Below are 16,210 nucleotides of genomic sequence, written 5' to 3'. Positions count from 1 at the left end.
TATAATATTAAAAATTTTATAATTTAGTTCCCACACTCTAAAATTTTTTTGTTCCACTCCTTTCTTTCAAGGATAAAGTTAAAATATAATTTTATCATTTTATTAACATATTATTTTAAAATTTTAAAGAGATTAAACTAATATAATTACATTAACAATAAATAAAATTATATTGGGTTACAATAATAATTATATTAATTAAATATATATATATATATATATATATATATATATATATATAACTAGCGTATTTAAATGCATGTTGATTGATTTGTCTCATAAATATTATTATCCACATGACCGCTAAATTTGTTCAAATATTAAGGCATATGGCTAAAAAGGGATGGGCATTCACCACAACCATCGTAACCACCATATATCTGTGGAAGTGGACAACAATTACTTATTTCATTAATTTCAATATGAAGTCTATTATGATGAAATGTTAAAATTGTTGAACCCTACTGATCTCGACCAAATCAGAGTTGCCTAATGGTGGGAGATTAGTGCAATGAATCGTATTATCCAACTTATCTTACATCATCATTCCTCATATCAAATACATTATGTAAGATATTGATTTCAACTTCATTTGTATCAATTGAGATAAAAAGGATTCGATTTTTCAACCATGCTAGTTTCACACGGCACCTATTGAAATTAATCCTCTTAACAGAGAATGTGTTCAACAATGTAAAATACTACTCACGAATTAACTAAATTTTCTCATGATACCACAAATCTTGATGCCTTTGACTTTTGATCTAATTATGATTTTAGTTCTTTTATTATATTGAAATTTAATATTTAATCTATCTATTTAAATTTTGACATAAATTTTTATTTTATTTTATATAATATTAAATATGAAGAGAGATTTACTTGCATTAATGTATAACTTATAGTTTTTACACAATTTCATAGCTTATTCTATAATTGATATTTTAATAATTTAACCATTGAATTTATTAATCTAATAATATTTGTCATACATATAAAAATTTAAACCGATCCAATATTTCTATCATATAGATCTAAAATACTATCTATAGTAATATATATTTAATGGTTGAAAATTTTTTACATGAAATAAAGGATAATTATTTGGAACACTTACGGTGGAAATTTTGAACTCCATAAGTGGAGTTGAGATTTTTCATGTGTCATTAATTTGTATTTAAAATTTTTTTAAATAAATAAATGGGACATGTGGCAAAATCTTAACCCTACTTATAGAGTTGAAGATTTCCTCCGCCTGTGTACCAAATAATTAATCTAAAAAAATAGTTATTTTTTTCTTTACTCCAAATTTAATGTGTTTGATTCAGATGGAAGAAATTAAAAAATGATGATTGAATCGTTAAAACATCAATAGTATAAAAGGTTATAAAATATATATAAAACCATGTTAATTTTATAGCAATGTAAATAAATCCCTCGTTAAAAAAAAAAAGATACGTTTTGCTCATGTAAATTTTATAGGGTAAACGACACCCAATGTCACTGAACTATTAGTAAGTTTACATTTTGATCATTCAACTTCAAAAAATTACCAAATGGTCATTGAATTATTTAAAAGTTTTCATTTAAGTTACTAGATTGTTAAAATCGTTACTAGATGACCTTTTTTGTCCACACTACCTGCATCAATCGAGAGCTCTCATTTCACTTCTCTTCTACAATTTAGTTTTTTTTTCATGAAATAACTTTGAACATCATGAATTTGCGAGCCAAAATTTAAGTTCTTTTGTTCTTCAATCTCAGACACTGACTATCAAATTAACTTGGATCTAAGATATGCTCTTTTACTTATTGATGGGTATTGATTCATCATACTGATTATCGAATTATTGCTTAGAGCTTGGTAGCTGAACTTTAAAAAAGAAACATAACAACCTAATGACTTACATAATTTTTTTGAATAGTTTAGTGATTTAAATAAAAATATTTAAATAATTCAATAACTATTTTCAAATTTTTGGAAATTAAGTACTACTAGTTGAATAAACTTTAGGCCTTTACTCTAAATTTTATATAAAAGCAAGATAGAATAGACAATTTAGAAAGAAAGGAGTATTAATCATAGTCAAAAAGGAACATCGGAAAATCTAGAGAAAAGGAAAAAAGAGAAAGCAAATGGGGCCACCACCACCTTCAATTCTCTTTATATCTATCCCCACACGTGGAATCCTTGTCATCATTTTGCACACGTTTTCCTTTTCTTCTGTCGCCTGCCCTAAACCATAACTAGTAACTACCTCGAATTTCATGCGCTGGCAACTGGCGACATAATTGATTATAGGATAAGTATTCACCAAATTATTAATAATTTTTTTATGATTGAATTATGAAAAATTAAAAATATCATTCAACTATTAAATTTTTCTTTTGATATCTAACTATAAAATGTTACAAAATCGTAACTCAATTATTTAATTTCATCTTTTATTGTCACTAATTGACTAATGGTGACAACCTTTAAAATTGGTATAATAACAACTTCAACTCTTAACATTTATAAATTATGTCAATTTAGTTTTAAATTTTTTAAAATAAACCCTCAATATTTACACATAGTATAATTTTATCTTCTTTTTTTTTACAGATTTGTTGTTCTTTGAGATATTGAGGTTAATATTAAAAGAAATAAAAAATATGAAAATTATTATCTTAGATTTTGAGTGTTTTCATTTTTTTGTATATTTTCAATCAATTTTAGCTGATAATTTTGTTTTAATTTTGTAGGTGAAAGGTTCACAAAAAATAATGTAAAACTGCAATAAAAGGACCAAATTAGACAATGTGTAAATGCTAAGGGTTAGATTTTGTATTTTTTTTTAGAATTGAGACTAAATTGACACAATTTATAAATATCGAAGGTTAAAGTTACTATTATGCTGAGGTCAAAGCTATCACCTAGCTAGCTGATGACCAAAAAATACAAAGTTGAATAGTTGGATGACTATTTTGTACCTTTTCATAGTTACGTAACTATTAATACTATTAAAATATTTTGCTAAATTTGTTAGTGTGAACTTTTGAAATTAAAAAAAAAACTACTCACTTGGTAATATATAACTAAAAAATGATATGGTAATAAACATGAATTTAACAAAAAATTAACAATATTAATAGTTTGGACTGAATTTTGAAATATAAAAATAGAGGTCTAAATTCTTGAGAATAAAAATAGAATTAATATATACAGATGTACTTAAACTTAGCAATTTATACCTACTTGGTACCTAATTGGCATCTAAACTTGAAAACCATAAGCCAACTTATTACTTTTTTCAAGTTCCTAATTAACATTGTTAAAAATGTTGACGTAGCACTAACATGATAGTCTCATATTTTGATACATGAAAAAATATTTAAAATTTATAAAAAATATAAATTTTTCATGTATCAAAATATAAGACTTTCATGTGTCACCATGTTATTAGTTGTTAATATCACATCAACATCATCTCAACTTGTTTTAACAGGATTAATCATATATCAATTAGCTTATAATTTTCAAGTTTAAGTGCTAATTAAATAAAAAATTTAAAATATCAAATAAATATAAGTTACCAAATTTAAATACTTTCATATATACTAAATTTTAAATTATCAAAAATAAAGGTACTTATGACAGATTTTAACCTTAATATATATAATATCGATAAGAGTAACAGTAAGCGGTAGGCCGTGGGCATTTAAGCAGCGTTTTTCTTTTCTTTTTTAAAACAAAAATTATTTTAAATCTGTTTGCTGCGGGCAAACGGGCAGCCATTCAACGTCAAGAAGTAGAACCGACGACGAAGGTATCTGCCCGCAGATATTGGGATGATTTGTCAACTTGGGCAATATATAAAAGATCCAAACTGGTAAGCTTTGTTTAGACTCACCATAAAGTGTACACCCCAAAATCATTTCTAATTACATAATTAACGTGGAATTTATATGGTTTCATTTAATATCATAAATCATAATATTTTCAGCATTAATGTAATTTTTAACAATATCAATTCGCTCTTTAATCTAATATACAGAGATTATTTTCTAGCTCCTACTATAGAGACTTTCATATTACATTTACCCTTTTTGATAATGTATAAAAACTAATTTGTTTAGAAGCAGCAAAAAAAATTCTAACACCTAATACAAAAGTATCTATGATACTTTTATCTCATTTTTATCTCATATTTTCCCCAAGTACTCTCCATCATCAATGTTAGAACATAACAATCTATGTAATCTATAAACTTTTCAACTTAAGAGTTGGATGTCATCATGATTGTGCTCCAGTGTTTCACAGTATTATTAAAAGCCTTCAAGTGCCATCTAAGTGCCAATTTTATAGCTAAATTGGCTTTTGAAGAAAAGGAAGACCTTCAACTAATTGAAACCCCCTAGTAGCAGTCTCAGCACTCATCAAAGCTGATAAAGAGGAACTTTTATATTCCATTTTCCAACCATGTAACTTAGTTTTGTAAGTTTCTTTTTTTCACCCAAAAAAGAAAAAAAAAAAAAAGCTTTTGAATAATCATTTGTTTATTTATTTTATTCACCTCCAAATTTGTACTTCCATCACTATGGTCCATCCAGACGACTTGATATGTGAAGCTGCGAAACTTACACTTTCAACTCTTCAATTCCAGGACCTAATGGTTCGAAAATTGCCTCCACATCCTTCAGGTTAACTTCGTTCAAGCTTGGAGGATTCCACTTTGGATTCTGCAAACAGATAGAAAAATGATTCACAACTATGAACAAATAAACTGACCTAAACATGAAAACCCAAACTGACCTGAATGCGAAATGATCCAAACCCAAAATGACCCAAATCTAAAACAACTTTGACTCAAAACGACACAAACCCGAAATGATCCAAACAGGGGTGAAGCCAGAAATTTTGGGTGGCCTAAATGCAATGTTACCATTGTACTAACTTATAATCTTACAATTTCTAAAGTGACTATAAAGCAATTGTAACATTTTAGGGGCGGGGGAAAGGCCACTGCCTTTCCCACTCTGGCTCCGCCACTGCACCTGAACCTGAATACGTAACGGCTTGACTCGAAAAACCAGAACCTCAAATTCGAACCCAAAATGATGTGAAAATTTTGAAACCCAAATTATCCTATCCAAAATCTAATCCAACCACCCAATTGACAAGTCTGGGAATAAATAAGGGTACTGTCCTTAAGGCAAATAAGAATAAAACCCAGAAGCATGCAGGAACATGCACATCCACACAAACAAGTATGCACATTATAAATGCATGAACATGTACATTCCAAAGAAATAAAATTTGATATATTCGCATATTATCAAAGTATAATAGCCCTAGCAAGCAGTGGATCGATCTTGGAGAGAAAGGGAACAGAAGCATGAACAGCCAACCTGATCTTTGTCAACCAAGACTGCACGGACACCTTCAGCAAAATCATTTCGCAAAGAAGACCGTAAGGCAATGCGATATTCGGTTTTCATAACACCTTTTAGCTGGAAAATGATCAATGCAACACAAATATATAGATGTTACATGAAAAATATCACTACAAAAAAAAAAAAAAAAAGTCATGCGAGAGAGAAAGGCAGTTGTGTTATACACCACCAAACTCACCGTTGTAAATTCATTGCCACTTTTACCATATCCGGATGCAACTCGAGAGAAATAATTTTTTGTTAAGCGAAGAGAAAAAGGAGCGCCCTTTCCCAGCCCCTGCAGAGCATCATTTGCCCACTCTGCCACTGCAGAAAGAAACAGTTAAAACATATCTATATTGACAGTTTCGGTGTCCTCAGTCATCGAAAAGAGAACAATAATTATGCATATGCAGATCAATTCACTGTTTGGATTAACTAGTTTTAACTAAGCTTACCAGAAGCTTCTGTGCTTTGCAGATGTTTTTTAAGCTCTTCGATTGTCTCATTAACTGACTTATCTGCACTGAAGCATGAACTTATCTGAGGCAAAAGCATCTTCAAGTGAGCTTCAGACTCGGGGTTACTGCAGTACTTTGCCAACAATGTTGTAAGATCCTTGTCTGGATCCTCAGAACTGCATAAGCATATCATTTGTCATGAGATCCTAAAAGAATTTCACTACCATTTGAAAAGAAAAACTATTAAACTAGAAAGAAGATCAGAGATATACAAGGTACTTGACAGAAGGGCTTCCTTCAGTGAACCTAGATTCCCAGATGGCACGTAGTGTGTTCCAAGCCCTACATATAGTGCATCTGAAGGTGTTGATATCCTTTTCCCGGTCATTCCAAGATAAGCACCTGCAGAACTCGAAATTGTAAATGGCAACAATAGAGGGGTACAACATAGTGAGCTGGAAAGAGGGTAAAAGTATCATGGAGGCTCTTGTACTAGGAGGCGGATTGCATTTTGCCCCCTCTACTAAAAAAAAGGGCAAATTAGTCTCTATACGTTAGGTCAAAGTGTAAAAAGGTCCTCTTTGTTAAAACTTTCATCTATTTTTACTGTTAAAAACTGGCGTGGCTAACAAAATAACTAAATAGTTACATGTGGCATGTCATGTATACCTCATGTTGAAGTAGAGGGACTAGTTTCTAACAGTTAAAATGGATGAAATTTTTAACAGAAGGACCAATTTGCTCTTTGATCTAATGTACAGGGCCTAATTTGCCCATTTTTTTAATAGAGAGAGCAAACTGCTATCCACCTCGTACAAGAGCCCCAATGATGCTTTTACCTTGAAAAGAGCAAGAGAAGTAAACCAATGGTTGTGCATATGTACAACAATTAAAGTTTAGCTTTACGGATTTGGCATCTCCAAAATGTTCTAAAAGACTCACACGTCAACCCCAGTACTTCTGGTTCGATTTATAGCATACTGTACCAACCTGCTTTTGGTACAACTCTTTGAGCTTAGTTTTAGAGAAAAAGAAACATACCAACAGAACCCCCTCCAGGACCTTGTGCGGCTATATATGAAAACCCAACATCGGGAAATAAACCGATTCCATTTTCCGGCATAGCAAGAACAGTCCTCTGATCCAATGATTTATAAAAGAACAAAACATTAGAGAGAATTTGTAAAGATATTAATAATTTAAAATGCAAGATAAAAAATTTATGGAGAGCAAAGAGATCAGTTTGTACCTCAGTTACCACGCTGTAACGACCATGACTGGATAGGCCAATGCCAAAGCCCATTGTTACGCCATCCATAAGCGATATATAGGGCTTCTTGTACTCGGAAATTTTGCATATTAGAGAGTACTCTGCAGTAAAAACCTGGAAAAACAATACAGTATAATTAGGTAAGTTACTTCAGAAACAGGGTAATAAACACAAAGTGATAAAACAGCATTACAGTAATGAGAAAAAAACAAAGTATACGAACAACTATGTAATAAGAAAAAATATCTAGTCCAACGAACATATCATGCACATATGAGGAAATCATTGCTGGTGCAGGACAATTAGGGATGTGTAACAACCGATAGTTTACAATCTTGATGCATTCACAAGATAAAACACTTCAAACTTATCTTACGAGTTAAAACCGCAAGCAAACTCGTCAACAGTTCTATTTTAAATTATGCTCCTACCGTTATAAGCAAAAGCTAATTTCATCTGGACACAGAAGCGGAACTATGTTATTCAAGAAAGAAAAAAATGGAATTTGGTAAAAGTACCATGGAGGCCACTATACCAGAAGCCATATTGCAATTTGCCCCCTCTACTGAAAAAATGAGCAAATTAGTCATTGTACATTAGATCAAAGAGAAAACTGGTCCTTCTATTAAAAATTCTATCTATTTTTACTGTTAAGTGCTGATGTAGTTGATGGAACAACCAAATAGTGACACTTGGAGTGTCATCTCTGTACCATGTGCTAACATGGAGGGACTAATTCAGGTAACCAGACAGTAATACGCCATCTTAACAATATAAATCAATGGAATTTTTAATAGAAAGACGAATTTGCTCTTTGATCTAACGTGCAGGTGCTAATTGGCCCGTATTTTGAGTAAAGAAAGCAAAATGCAATTCAACTTCTAGTACAAGGGTTTCCATGGTATTTTTACCATGGAATTCCTATTGCCTACAATTATCTGATCGCAACTATCCCCACCTGGGATTTATATAAAGTCCACATAAGCCCTAAACTCAAGGATGCTTGAAATTTAAGAATTGCATACAATTACTTGCGGGGTTTCAAATTCTCTTTAAGTAAAAATGGTTTCATTTTTCTCAGGAGAAAAGGTAAAGGATAGCGCTTTACTGACACCTAAAGGCGCAATCATAAATGGCTATTGGAAGTGGATCATATCATAGCCATGGTAAGAGTTGTATTTCGAGTTTGAAAACCATGATAGACATCTTTTGCTGACTCAAATTTTGACAAATTGGAAATGTTTATGATTTTAACGGTATATAATATAACCTCAATCATATCTGATAGGTTGTTTTTCTCTGTTATCTGCTTCACATCACCACCTGCATATAAGCTAATATCTAAGTTACCAATGAGAAAAGAACACTAAACAGAACCCAAAAAATAGAAGATAAAGAAAACTAGAACTACCGCAACCCGCCCAAAACGAGAACAATGCAAATGCAAACAACTTATAGCTAGCAACAGGGGATATATCAAGAACTTGCAGGAAATATTTGTAGCACATAGCATGCATTTCGGATGGAAGGGAAAAGAAACCTTTGGCACAAGAGGTGTGTTTCTATCCTTTTGGATTTCAGCAACGACACCTTTAATATCCATTCCTGCATTATCCATCAATGGTTAGCCCCGAAAACTCCCCCTTAACACTAGCAACATACAAAAATAGCCTAAAAATATACGAATGCGTATTTTTCATTACAAACAACATCTAGAAATGCTATTGTAGAAGTATATTTGCCTTGACAAAGAAGAATCCTATAATTTGTTCTTCAAAGTACCTGCACAAAAGGCACGTGGTGAGCTGCCTTCGATCAAAACACATTTGACCTTTGGATCCGATTCCCATTCATCAAGAATTTGCTTGTACTTGATATCCATATCTGCATTTATCAAAATACACAAATGTTTCACCAACAATAATTCATATCGACGAAACAACAAATTTAAACTAGCAAAATATCCCATTAATTCTCAATGATATCAATTTTTTTGTACACAAAAAGGATTCTTCTTTTAATATCTTGAAGAACCATTACATACTTCTATAAATATACTCATTTCCAATATTACTACCAGCAAATCCTTGAACAAGGTCTTCCTTTCTTGTTTTGCTATTAACTATTTTTGATAGCTTTATCCCTTGCATCAAATTTTATCCTTATTGAGGAGAGACCAACTCCATAAGAAGAAGTCTGCAAAGTGTCGCCCACCAGGAACTTGCAAACCCCTGATATTATCCTTGGTGGGGGTTTTGTCCCTCGATTCTGTGAGAGCTTGAGTGCTTAAAGAGGCGGTGAGTTCAGCAAAATGTGAGCGTCTCATCCAATGCCTGAGAAGGCAGAGCATGCAGGCGGGTAGGAAATTTCTATAGTTGCACTTGGTGGGTTTTAAACCCGTGACCTATTGCATATAGTGCTTTTCAAGCATTCGGCCTCTCAATGGAGTCCGGAGGGAAAACTCCAGTGGCGACAAGACTGGAGCCAGTCTGCCAGCTCCTGGCGGACAATACTTCTCAGACTTCTCACAAAAATCAGCCCCCCTTCAACAATCTTTTATAAAGTAAATATTGTAGTTCAAAATCGAGCTAAAACGGACCATTCACTTGGCATTAGCTTTAATACAATCAAAGGTAAATCTTTTAGCTCATACAATAACCATTTAAATTTAAATAATTAAAAGGACACGAATTTTACATGTAAACTAAGGATAAATAACGAAAAGGACCTAAATTCATGGCATTGAGAGCTTTGGGACGATCTAGAGTGATGACAGCAACGCCGTTCGGGTGAACATTTCCTTTGACAAACTCATCAGCACCAGCCATGGTGAACAAGTTCCGATCACGACTAGATAAAGAAACACCTCCCCTCGACGACCTCGAGGCGTCACTGCAAATAGAGAACCGGATTGAACGAGGAGAAAGGCTTGGAAATCGGGCAGCAGCGGCAACCGCCGATGATGCGGGGTAGTTGGGGAATAAGGATAGCGGAAACTTCAAAGACAAAGATTTGGTGGTGAGTTTAGAGATAGAAAAGCATTTCATGCTGGTCCTTGGTTCAAGTTTTTCGCCTTGGTGACTGTGAACACTGAATTTCAAGATCCGAGTAAAAATGTTGGATAAATTGGAAGAATCAACCTGACGATTTGCTCATACCGTTAGGCAATATTGGGTCCGATAAGCCGATTACTTTCGGGCTGTATTGATTGGGCTGAAATTGGGGCAGGCTGACTCTCGATTGGGCGGATTAGGTTGGTTTTGGATAGGATAATTTGGAATTATGAAATTTTCACTTTGGTACATAAACTTGATACTTTTTCTTAATTTGATATCTAGACTTTTTAAACTTAATTTGTAACTTTTTCTTTTTGGTACATAAAATTATTATATGTTATACAAATTACTCAAAACATTAAGGGTGTTAAAAAATTGTATCATGCTACAAAAGTATCATTAATATTAGAGGAAATTAGTGTTAAAAAATAGGCATTAGCTTTGCTTAACATATTAATATTGAATAAGAAAATAAAAGCTTTAAAATCCAAAATAAAATAAATTAATTATTTTAAATTAGTAAAATAAATAAATAAAGTAAAAGTAATTGAACATTTCAACTACAAAAAGAAATATCATGTCATCTGTTACATGTCGGTTATATATTTGTTATTTTACTATCTCATAAAAAATAACATTTTTAGTATATTAGAGTAATTTAGAAAATGTTTGATAAGTTCAATGACCAAAATTGGACAAAAAAAAAAGAGATTAGGTACCAAATTAGAAAAGAGTCAAGTTCGGGTATTAAAGACTAAGTACCAAATTAAGAAAAAAGTGTCAAGTTTAGACTCCAAATTGAATCTAAAAAAATTTAGACACCAATCTGAGAAAAAATGTGAAATCATTTCAAATTTATCAATTAAGTTTAAGTCATCTTATTAAGTAAATTTGAAATTAAGATAATTTGGATTTGATTCATTAAGTTTTTAAGTTGAATTCAGTCAAGATTGACAAATTTAAAATCAAACCAATTTTATTATAAAAATGGAACAATTAACCATACTTAAAACTAAGTAATAAAAAATAATTAATAAAATTCACATCTTAAAGTTACTAAAACCTTAGCATTGTTATTCAACCAATGCTTCATTAATGTAATCTTTTTATGTTTGTAATTCAATAATTATTTTTATTTTTTATGCATTAAATTGATCCTATAAATAAAATACAACAATTTAATTTGTTAAATTTTAAAAGTGAATAACCGGGGACAATTAATCACGATATTAATATTATTTGTCAATTGTACATAATTTTAATTAGTATAATAATAAATTTAACTTTTCGTGTTTTCTGTGTAAATATTGACATAATGTGTAAATGTTATAGGCTAAATTTATTAAATCAAGACAAAATTGATAAAATGTATAAATTTCGAGGGTTAGATTTGTTATGGTACCAATATAAAGTACGTACATTTGACAAAAATATTAACGTTTGACTAATTTATCCTTAGTTGTACACTTTTAAAATTGATAAGAACTAAACTACTCTTATTTTTTTAGAAAAAACCAGTTTGCTCATTATTAAAATTGAGAGAATTGAAAAAATCTTTTTACCTTCTACTTTCAAGCTTGTGACCCAATACTAATTGGTAACAGATGTACATATGTAATTTTTAACTCGAAATTTAAACCTAATCCAATCGATCTGAATCCAATTCAATTAAATTTTGAAATACATATTCGAAAATTATAAAACCTCAATTTAATTTTCTATAAAAGTGTTAATGAGAAAAAAGTAAAAGTGGAGGAAGCATTTGAGATGTGAAAACCTATTGATTTATGTTTTGTGTTCCATTGATATTCTAAGCCACATCTTTGTCTTAATGCATGCAACAAACAATATAAGTTGGTTTGATTGAATCAGTCATGCAATGGGTCCATCTCTGTTTTTTTTCTCATTAATCCAACTCTAAAATCACATGTCATGTCTTTCAACGGTTAGGACAAAAATCACATTAACAAAAAAAGTGTTTTTAGGTATCAATCAACTACTAGAACAGGGCTATGTTGGATCCAAAAATAATACCCCATTTAATACTTAATGCCATTTCCCCCTATAGTAAACATGCTTTAGCACGTTTAAACTCATTTCTTTTTATACTAATAATAATGTTGATACTAATTAAGTCAAGACTGAGTCGCTTAATTTCGTTAGTTTCTATTTTTAAAATAATAATATATTTAAACATAAATTTATTATTTGTTAAATATAGTAGACTAAATTTTCGCTTGACCTTAATTTTGTGATCAAGTAACAATAAAAAAATCACATAATTACTTTAATAAAAATTAGCGATGTTATCAATTTGAATCTAATAATAACACTATAAAAATAGAGGGACAAAATTATACCGAATTAAAGTAGAAGGGATAAAGTAAAGCTTAATCCCTAAAATTAGACAACATTAGCTACCTTGGTCCCTAATTTTTTTGTCCCATTAATCCTGTAACTTAAACAACTTGGACTTTGTTAAAGATGAGGAGTCACAGACACTCTTGGATGGTGTAGTATCATCACTTATTTTTTTTAAGACAGTCATTAATAATTTTTAATAATGTTATTATATTTTATATAAATTTTTAAAATTTCAAATAAGTACCACGTCATTACACATCAATGGAATCTAAGTTTATGGATTAATTTGAGAAAAGTTGTCAAATTCCAAAATTAGTAAGGACCAAAAAAATTTAAGGACCAACTTAGAAAAAATTGTCAAATTTTGGGATTAAATGTTGCTTTATCTCAAAGTAAAATGATTAAATCTCAAATTTCAACATTTTGGAGGGACTAAAACTACAATTAAACAAGGATCCCGAATAGTAATCACAATTTACAACATTGTTATGCTGCTTTGCAAAATGCAATAGCAAAACTAAACCAGGATAAGCTTACACAGTATTTTTAATAGCTATTTTAAGTAACATAATGGCCTAGATGGCTATGTTTCTTCCTTTACTATCCTCTAAAAAGGCTAACAAGAACTTTGATTTATATATATATATAATATTATATTTTATAAATAAAATTATTTATGAGTCGAATTACTTATCTAACCGGAATGAGTTATTTCATAATCAAGAAGTCCAAAGCTCTGCATTTTTAACCTTTGAGACACTCTCAAGCACTTCATAAGGGATTATATCACCAATAACAACCACCCTTTTGCTTTCCAAGTCTACTTTGTATGAGGTCACTCCTGTTTTTTTCAGTGGGACAGCTAAGAATTACATTATAGTAACCAAGAAAACAAAGGCAAAATTCATTGCATGACAAGCAATACAACAACATTTGCATTATAATATGTTTGGCTCTGTATATGGATGAGTGATGGCTGATGACTGTAATGCATTATGGTCAATATATTGCTTTTACTTCTGACCTTGTTAGGTTTACTGTCAGAAATGGTTAAACTACTAAAATAATTCAATTTTTTTAAAAAAAAAAAGTACAAGTAGGGGAGAAGACAAGTGTAAAATATATTTTAAAAAAGAGTAAATGACAGGTTACCATACTTTTCTTTTTTAATATAATTAACATATACTTTATGTATTTTTACTATTCATGAAAATTAATTATATTTAAGTTCATATTTATTCCTTTTAATAATATAGCTTTAAGATTTAAATTTAGTTTTTTCTTTAAAACTGCAATGAAGGCTCTTGTACTAGGTATTTTGTCTCATCTACTAATAAAAGGAGTAAATTAATCTTTGTATATTAAATTAAAAATAAAATAAATTTTCTATTAAAATTTTATTCATTTCTATTATTGAAAACTGATCTCTATACGTCAACATAAAGTACACATAGCATGCCAGGTGTAACTTTTTGACTATTCTGTCTGCCACGTTAGTTTTTAACAAGAAATTGGAATTAGATAAGGTTTTAATTAAAATGACTAATTTACTTTTTAATTTAATATATAAGAGTTCATTTGTTCATTTTTAAGTAAATTAGTCAAAATATAATCTCATTTCTAAAATAGGATTTCTATATTATTAGTACTAGTTAATCTATTCTCAAGCAATAGGGTTCCAATCTCATTAGTATTCTTATTTGATAATAAGGAGCATTTTCAATATTCTATGAGATCAATGATATGTCTTGGCCCTAAATTAATATGTAAAAGTCGTCTTGGTTAAATTTTATTTCTCTCTTACAAGAACACTTAATTTCAAGTAATAGTATGAATCTTTTGATGGAAAACAAGGAGGAAAAATAAAAAAGATGGAAAAAGGAAAATATGTTACTTACCATCCAGCTTGGAAATGTGTTTCTCCACTTTTCTTGCACAACCATGGCAATGCATGGATACCCTTAGTACCACCATCTACAAAAAGCCCAAACAAAATATCAAAGTATTGTTCATTAGAAAAAAATTAACTTCAATCATTGGAGGTTTGATCCACTGCTCATCGGATGATACTTCGAAACAAAATAATATAAAGAGTACATTAGAGGCATAAAATAAAATAACTCTTACCTTAGGCTTAAGTTGAAAGGCCAAGGTTTGCTTGCCAGAAACAACATCTTTCAATCTCAACTGGGTTTTTTCAGATACCATCAATGTCGTCCTCTCAAACTCATCATCCAAAGCATTGTTCATGCAGAAACAAGAACATGATGAGCCTGAAATTGATGACAAATATAAACAATCCAACATCTTGCCAAAACTGAGCTTTCCCATTGTTTTCTAACACACCAAAGACAAAATATAATCTCACTTGCGAAAATCAAACCATAGCCAAAATGTCAAATTTATAAGAAAAAAAATAAATTCTAAAAAGCAAAACAGAAAGTCAAAGTTTCTTGGGGAAAACAAAAGCTACTATAATTCAGAAACCTATGAACCTACTGTGAAGCAATATTGAAGAAGAAAAGAACCTACAAGGCCAATTTTTATTTTTTTTGTTTGTTTGTTTGGAGTTGCCAGTGCCACACTAGTCAAAGCAAAGGGCAACCCCAAAGCCAAAAACGCAAAAGAAAAGAAGTTGCTTATGAAGACAGTTAACACACCAAGCATTCACATGAAAAACTATGCTACGCTGTTATAAAAAAGGACTTGAGTGAGGGAATGAAGGTGGGATATAAAACAAATTTCATGTGAGATATTGTAGTTGGTTTTTGGAAGTAAAGCAATTAAACAGGGGATCATTTATAGTTAGCACTGCCAGAGATTGCGAAGGAGAAGCTGAACATGGCATGAGTTAAAAAAAAAATTCACTTTAGTTAAGTTAGCAAGTAAAAATTTATTATCTTAATTCGATTTGATTTTTTTTTAATCGAGTTGAGTAAAATAAAATTCGAGTCAAGTCGAATCAAATAATTGTTTTCGAGTTAAATAAAAAATTAAACATGTCAAATTAAAATTTGCTGACAAGATTATTAATTTCAAACTAGAAAACATAAATTTGAAATCATATACATTTAAAAACCTTTTCAAACCAAAATAACAAGAAAAATATTATGATTTAGTATGATAAACTTAATTTGGTATTTTACTTGTTTAAGGTCTCAAATTTATTATTTTGATTTTTTAAATATTATAATATTTTATATAATTTTTAAATTTTTAGTTTATATAATATTTTATATAATTTTTGAATATTATTTTGAATTTTTACAACTTTTTCGAGAGGGACCGATTTGTTTGTTTTCAAAATTAAAAGTGACTTAAGGGCATTTACATCAATTTATTATTCAAATTGTAATATTCAATTTGATTCAAATTCGAAAAATTCGGAATATTCAAATTTATTTGAAAAATTCGAAAAACTCAATTCAATTAGTTCAAAATTAAAAAAAAAAAAAATTTAAATTAGCATCTCGGTAATATATAGATTTATAGTAAAAGCGTGGATAAAACATCTTTAGTAGGGTGTATAAGTAGATTTGGTATAATATATGATCATGGCGCATGACCTTAAGCATGCTTTAAAAAGATCAAAACAAGTTTAATAATCAATTCCAAGAGAAGAATACGGTCTATACACACACATA

The 16,210-nt window shown here is 30.2% G+C and overlaps 2 protein-coding genes across 3 annotated transcripts; both read right to left on the bottom strand.

Moving 5' to 3' along the window:
• Positions 1–4,251: 4,251 nt before the first annotated feature.
• On the bottom strand, positions 4,252–10,301 carry LOC108459471 (3-hydroxyisobutyryl-CoA hydrolase-like protein 3, mitochondrial). 2 transcript variants are annotated; one of them, XM_017758846.2, is made up of 10 exons: positions 9,875–10,301; positions 8,929–9,030; positions 8,687–8,751; positions 7,126–7,260; positions 6,918–7,014; positions 6,149–6,278; positions 5,874–6,052; positions 5,615–5,742; positions 5,392–5,493; positions 4,252–4,722 (listed from the first exon to the last, which is right to left on the bottom strand). In XM_017758846.2, the coding sequence occupies exons 1-10, from the start codon at positions 10,191–10,193 to the stop codon at positions 4,621–4,623; spliced, it is 1,359 nt and encodes a 452-aa protein (XP_017614335.1). In that variant the 5' UTR covers positions 10,194–10,301; the 3' UTR covers positions 4,252–4,620. The 2 variants fall into 2 exon arrangements, with proteins under 2 accessions (XP_017614335.1, XP_017614343.1); XM_017758854.2 differs by lacking the exon at positions 8,687–8,751 and adding an exon at positions 8,417–8,469.
• Positions 10,302–12,972: 2,671 nt separating this feature from the next.
• On the bottom strand, positions 12,973–15,334 carry LOC108485646 (protein SODIUM POTASSIUM ROOT DEFECTIVE 2-like). Its single transcript, XM_017789501.2, has 3 exons — positions 14,694–15,334; positions 14,465–14,540; positions 12,973–13,407 (listed from the first exon to the last, which is right to left on the bottom strand). The coding sequence occupies exons 1-3, from the start codon at positions 14,895–14,897 to the stop codon at positions 13,286–13,288; spliced, it is 402 nt and encodes a 133-aa protein (XP_017644990.1). The 5' UTR covers positions 14,898–15,334; the 3' UTR covers positions 12,973–13,285.
• Between the last annotated feature and the right edge of the window lie 876 nt (positions 15,335–16,210).

The sequence above is a fragment of the Gossypium arboreum genome, chromosome 7 (genome assembly GCF_025698485.1).
Source record: "Gossypium arboreum isolate Shixiya-1 chromosome 7, ASM2569848v2, whole genome shotgun sequence".
NCBI lineage: Eukaryota > Viridiplantae > Streptophyta > Magnoliopsida > Malvales > Malvaceae > Gossypium > Gossypium arboreum.
This window is presented reverse-complemented; position numbering and strand designations above follow the sequence as displayed.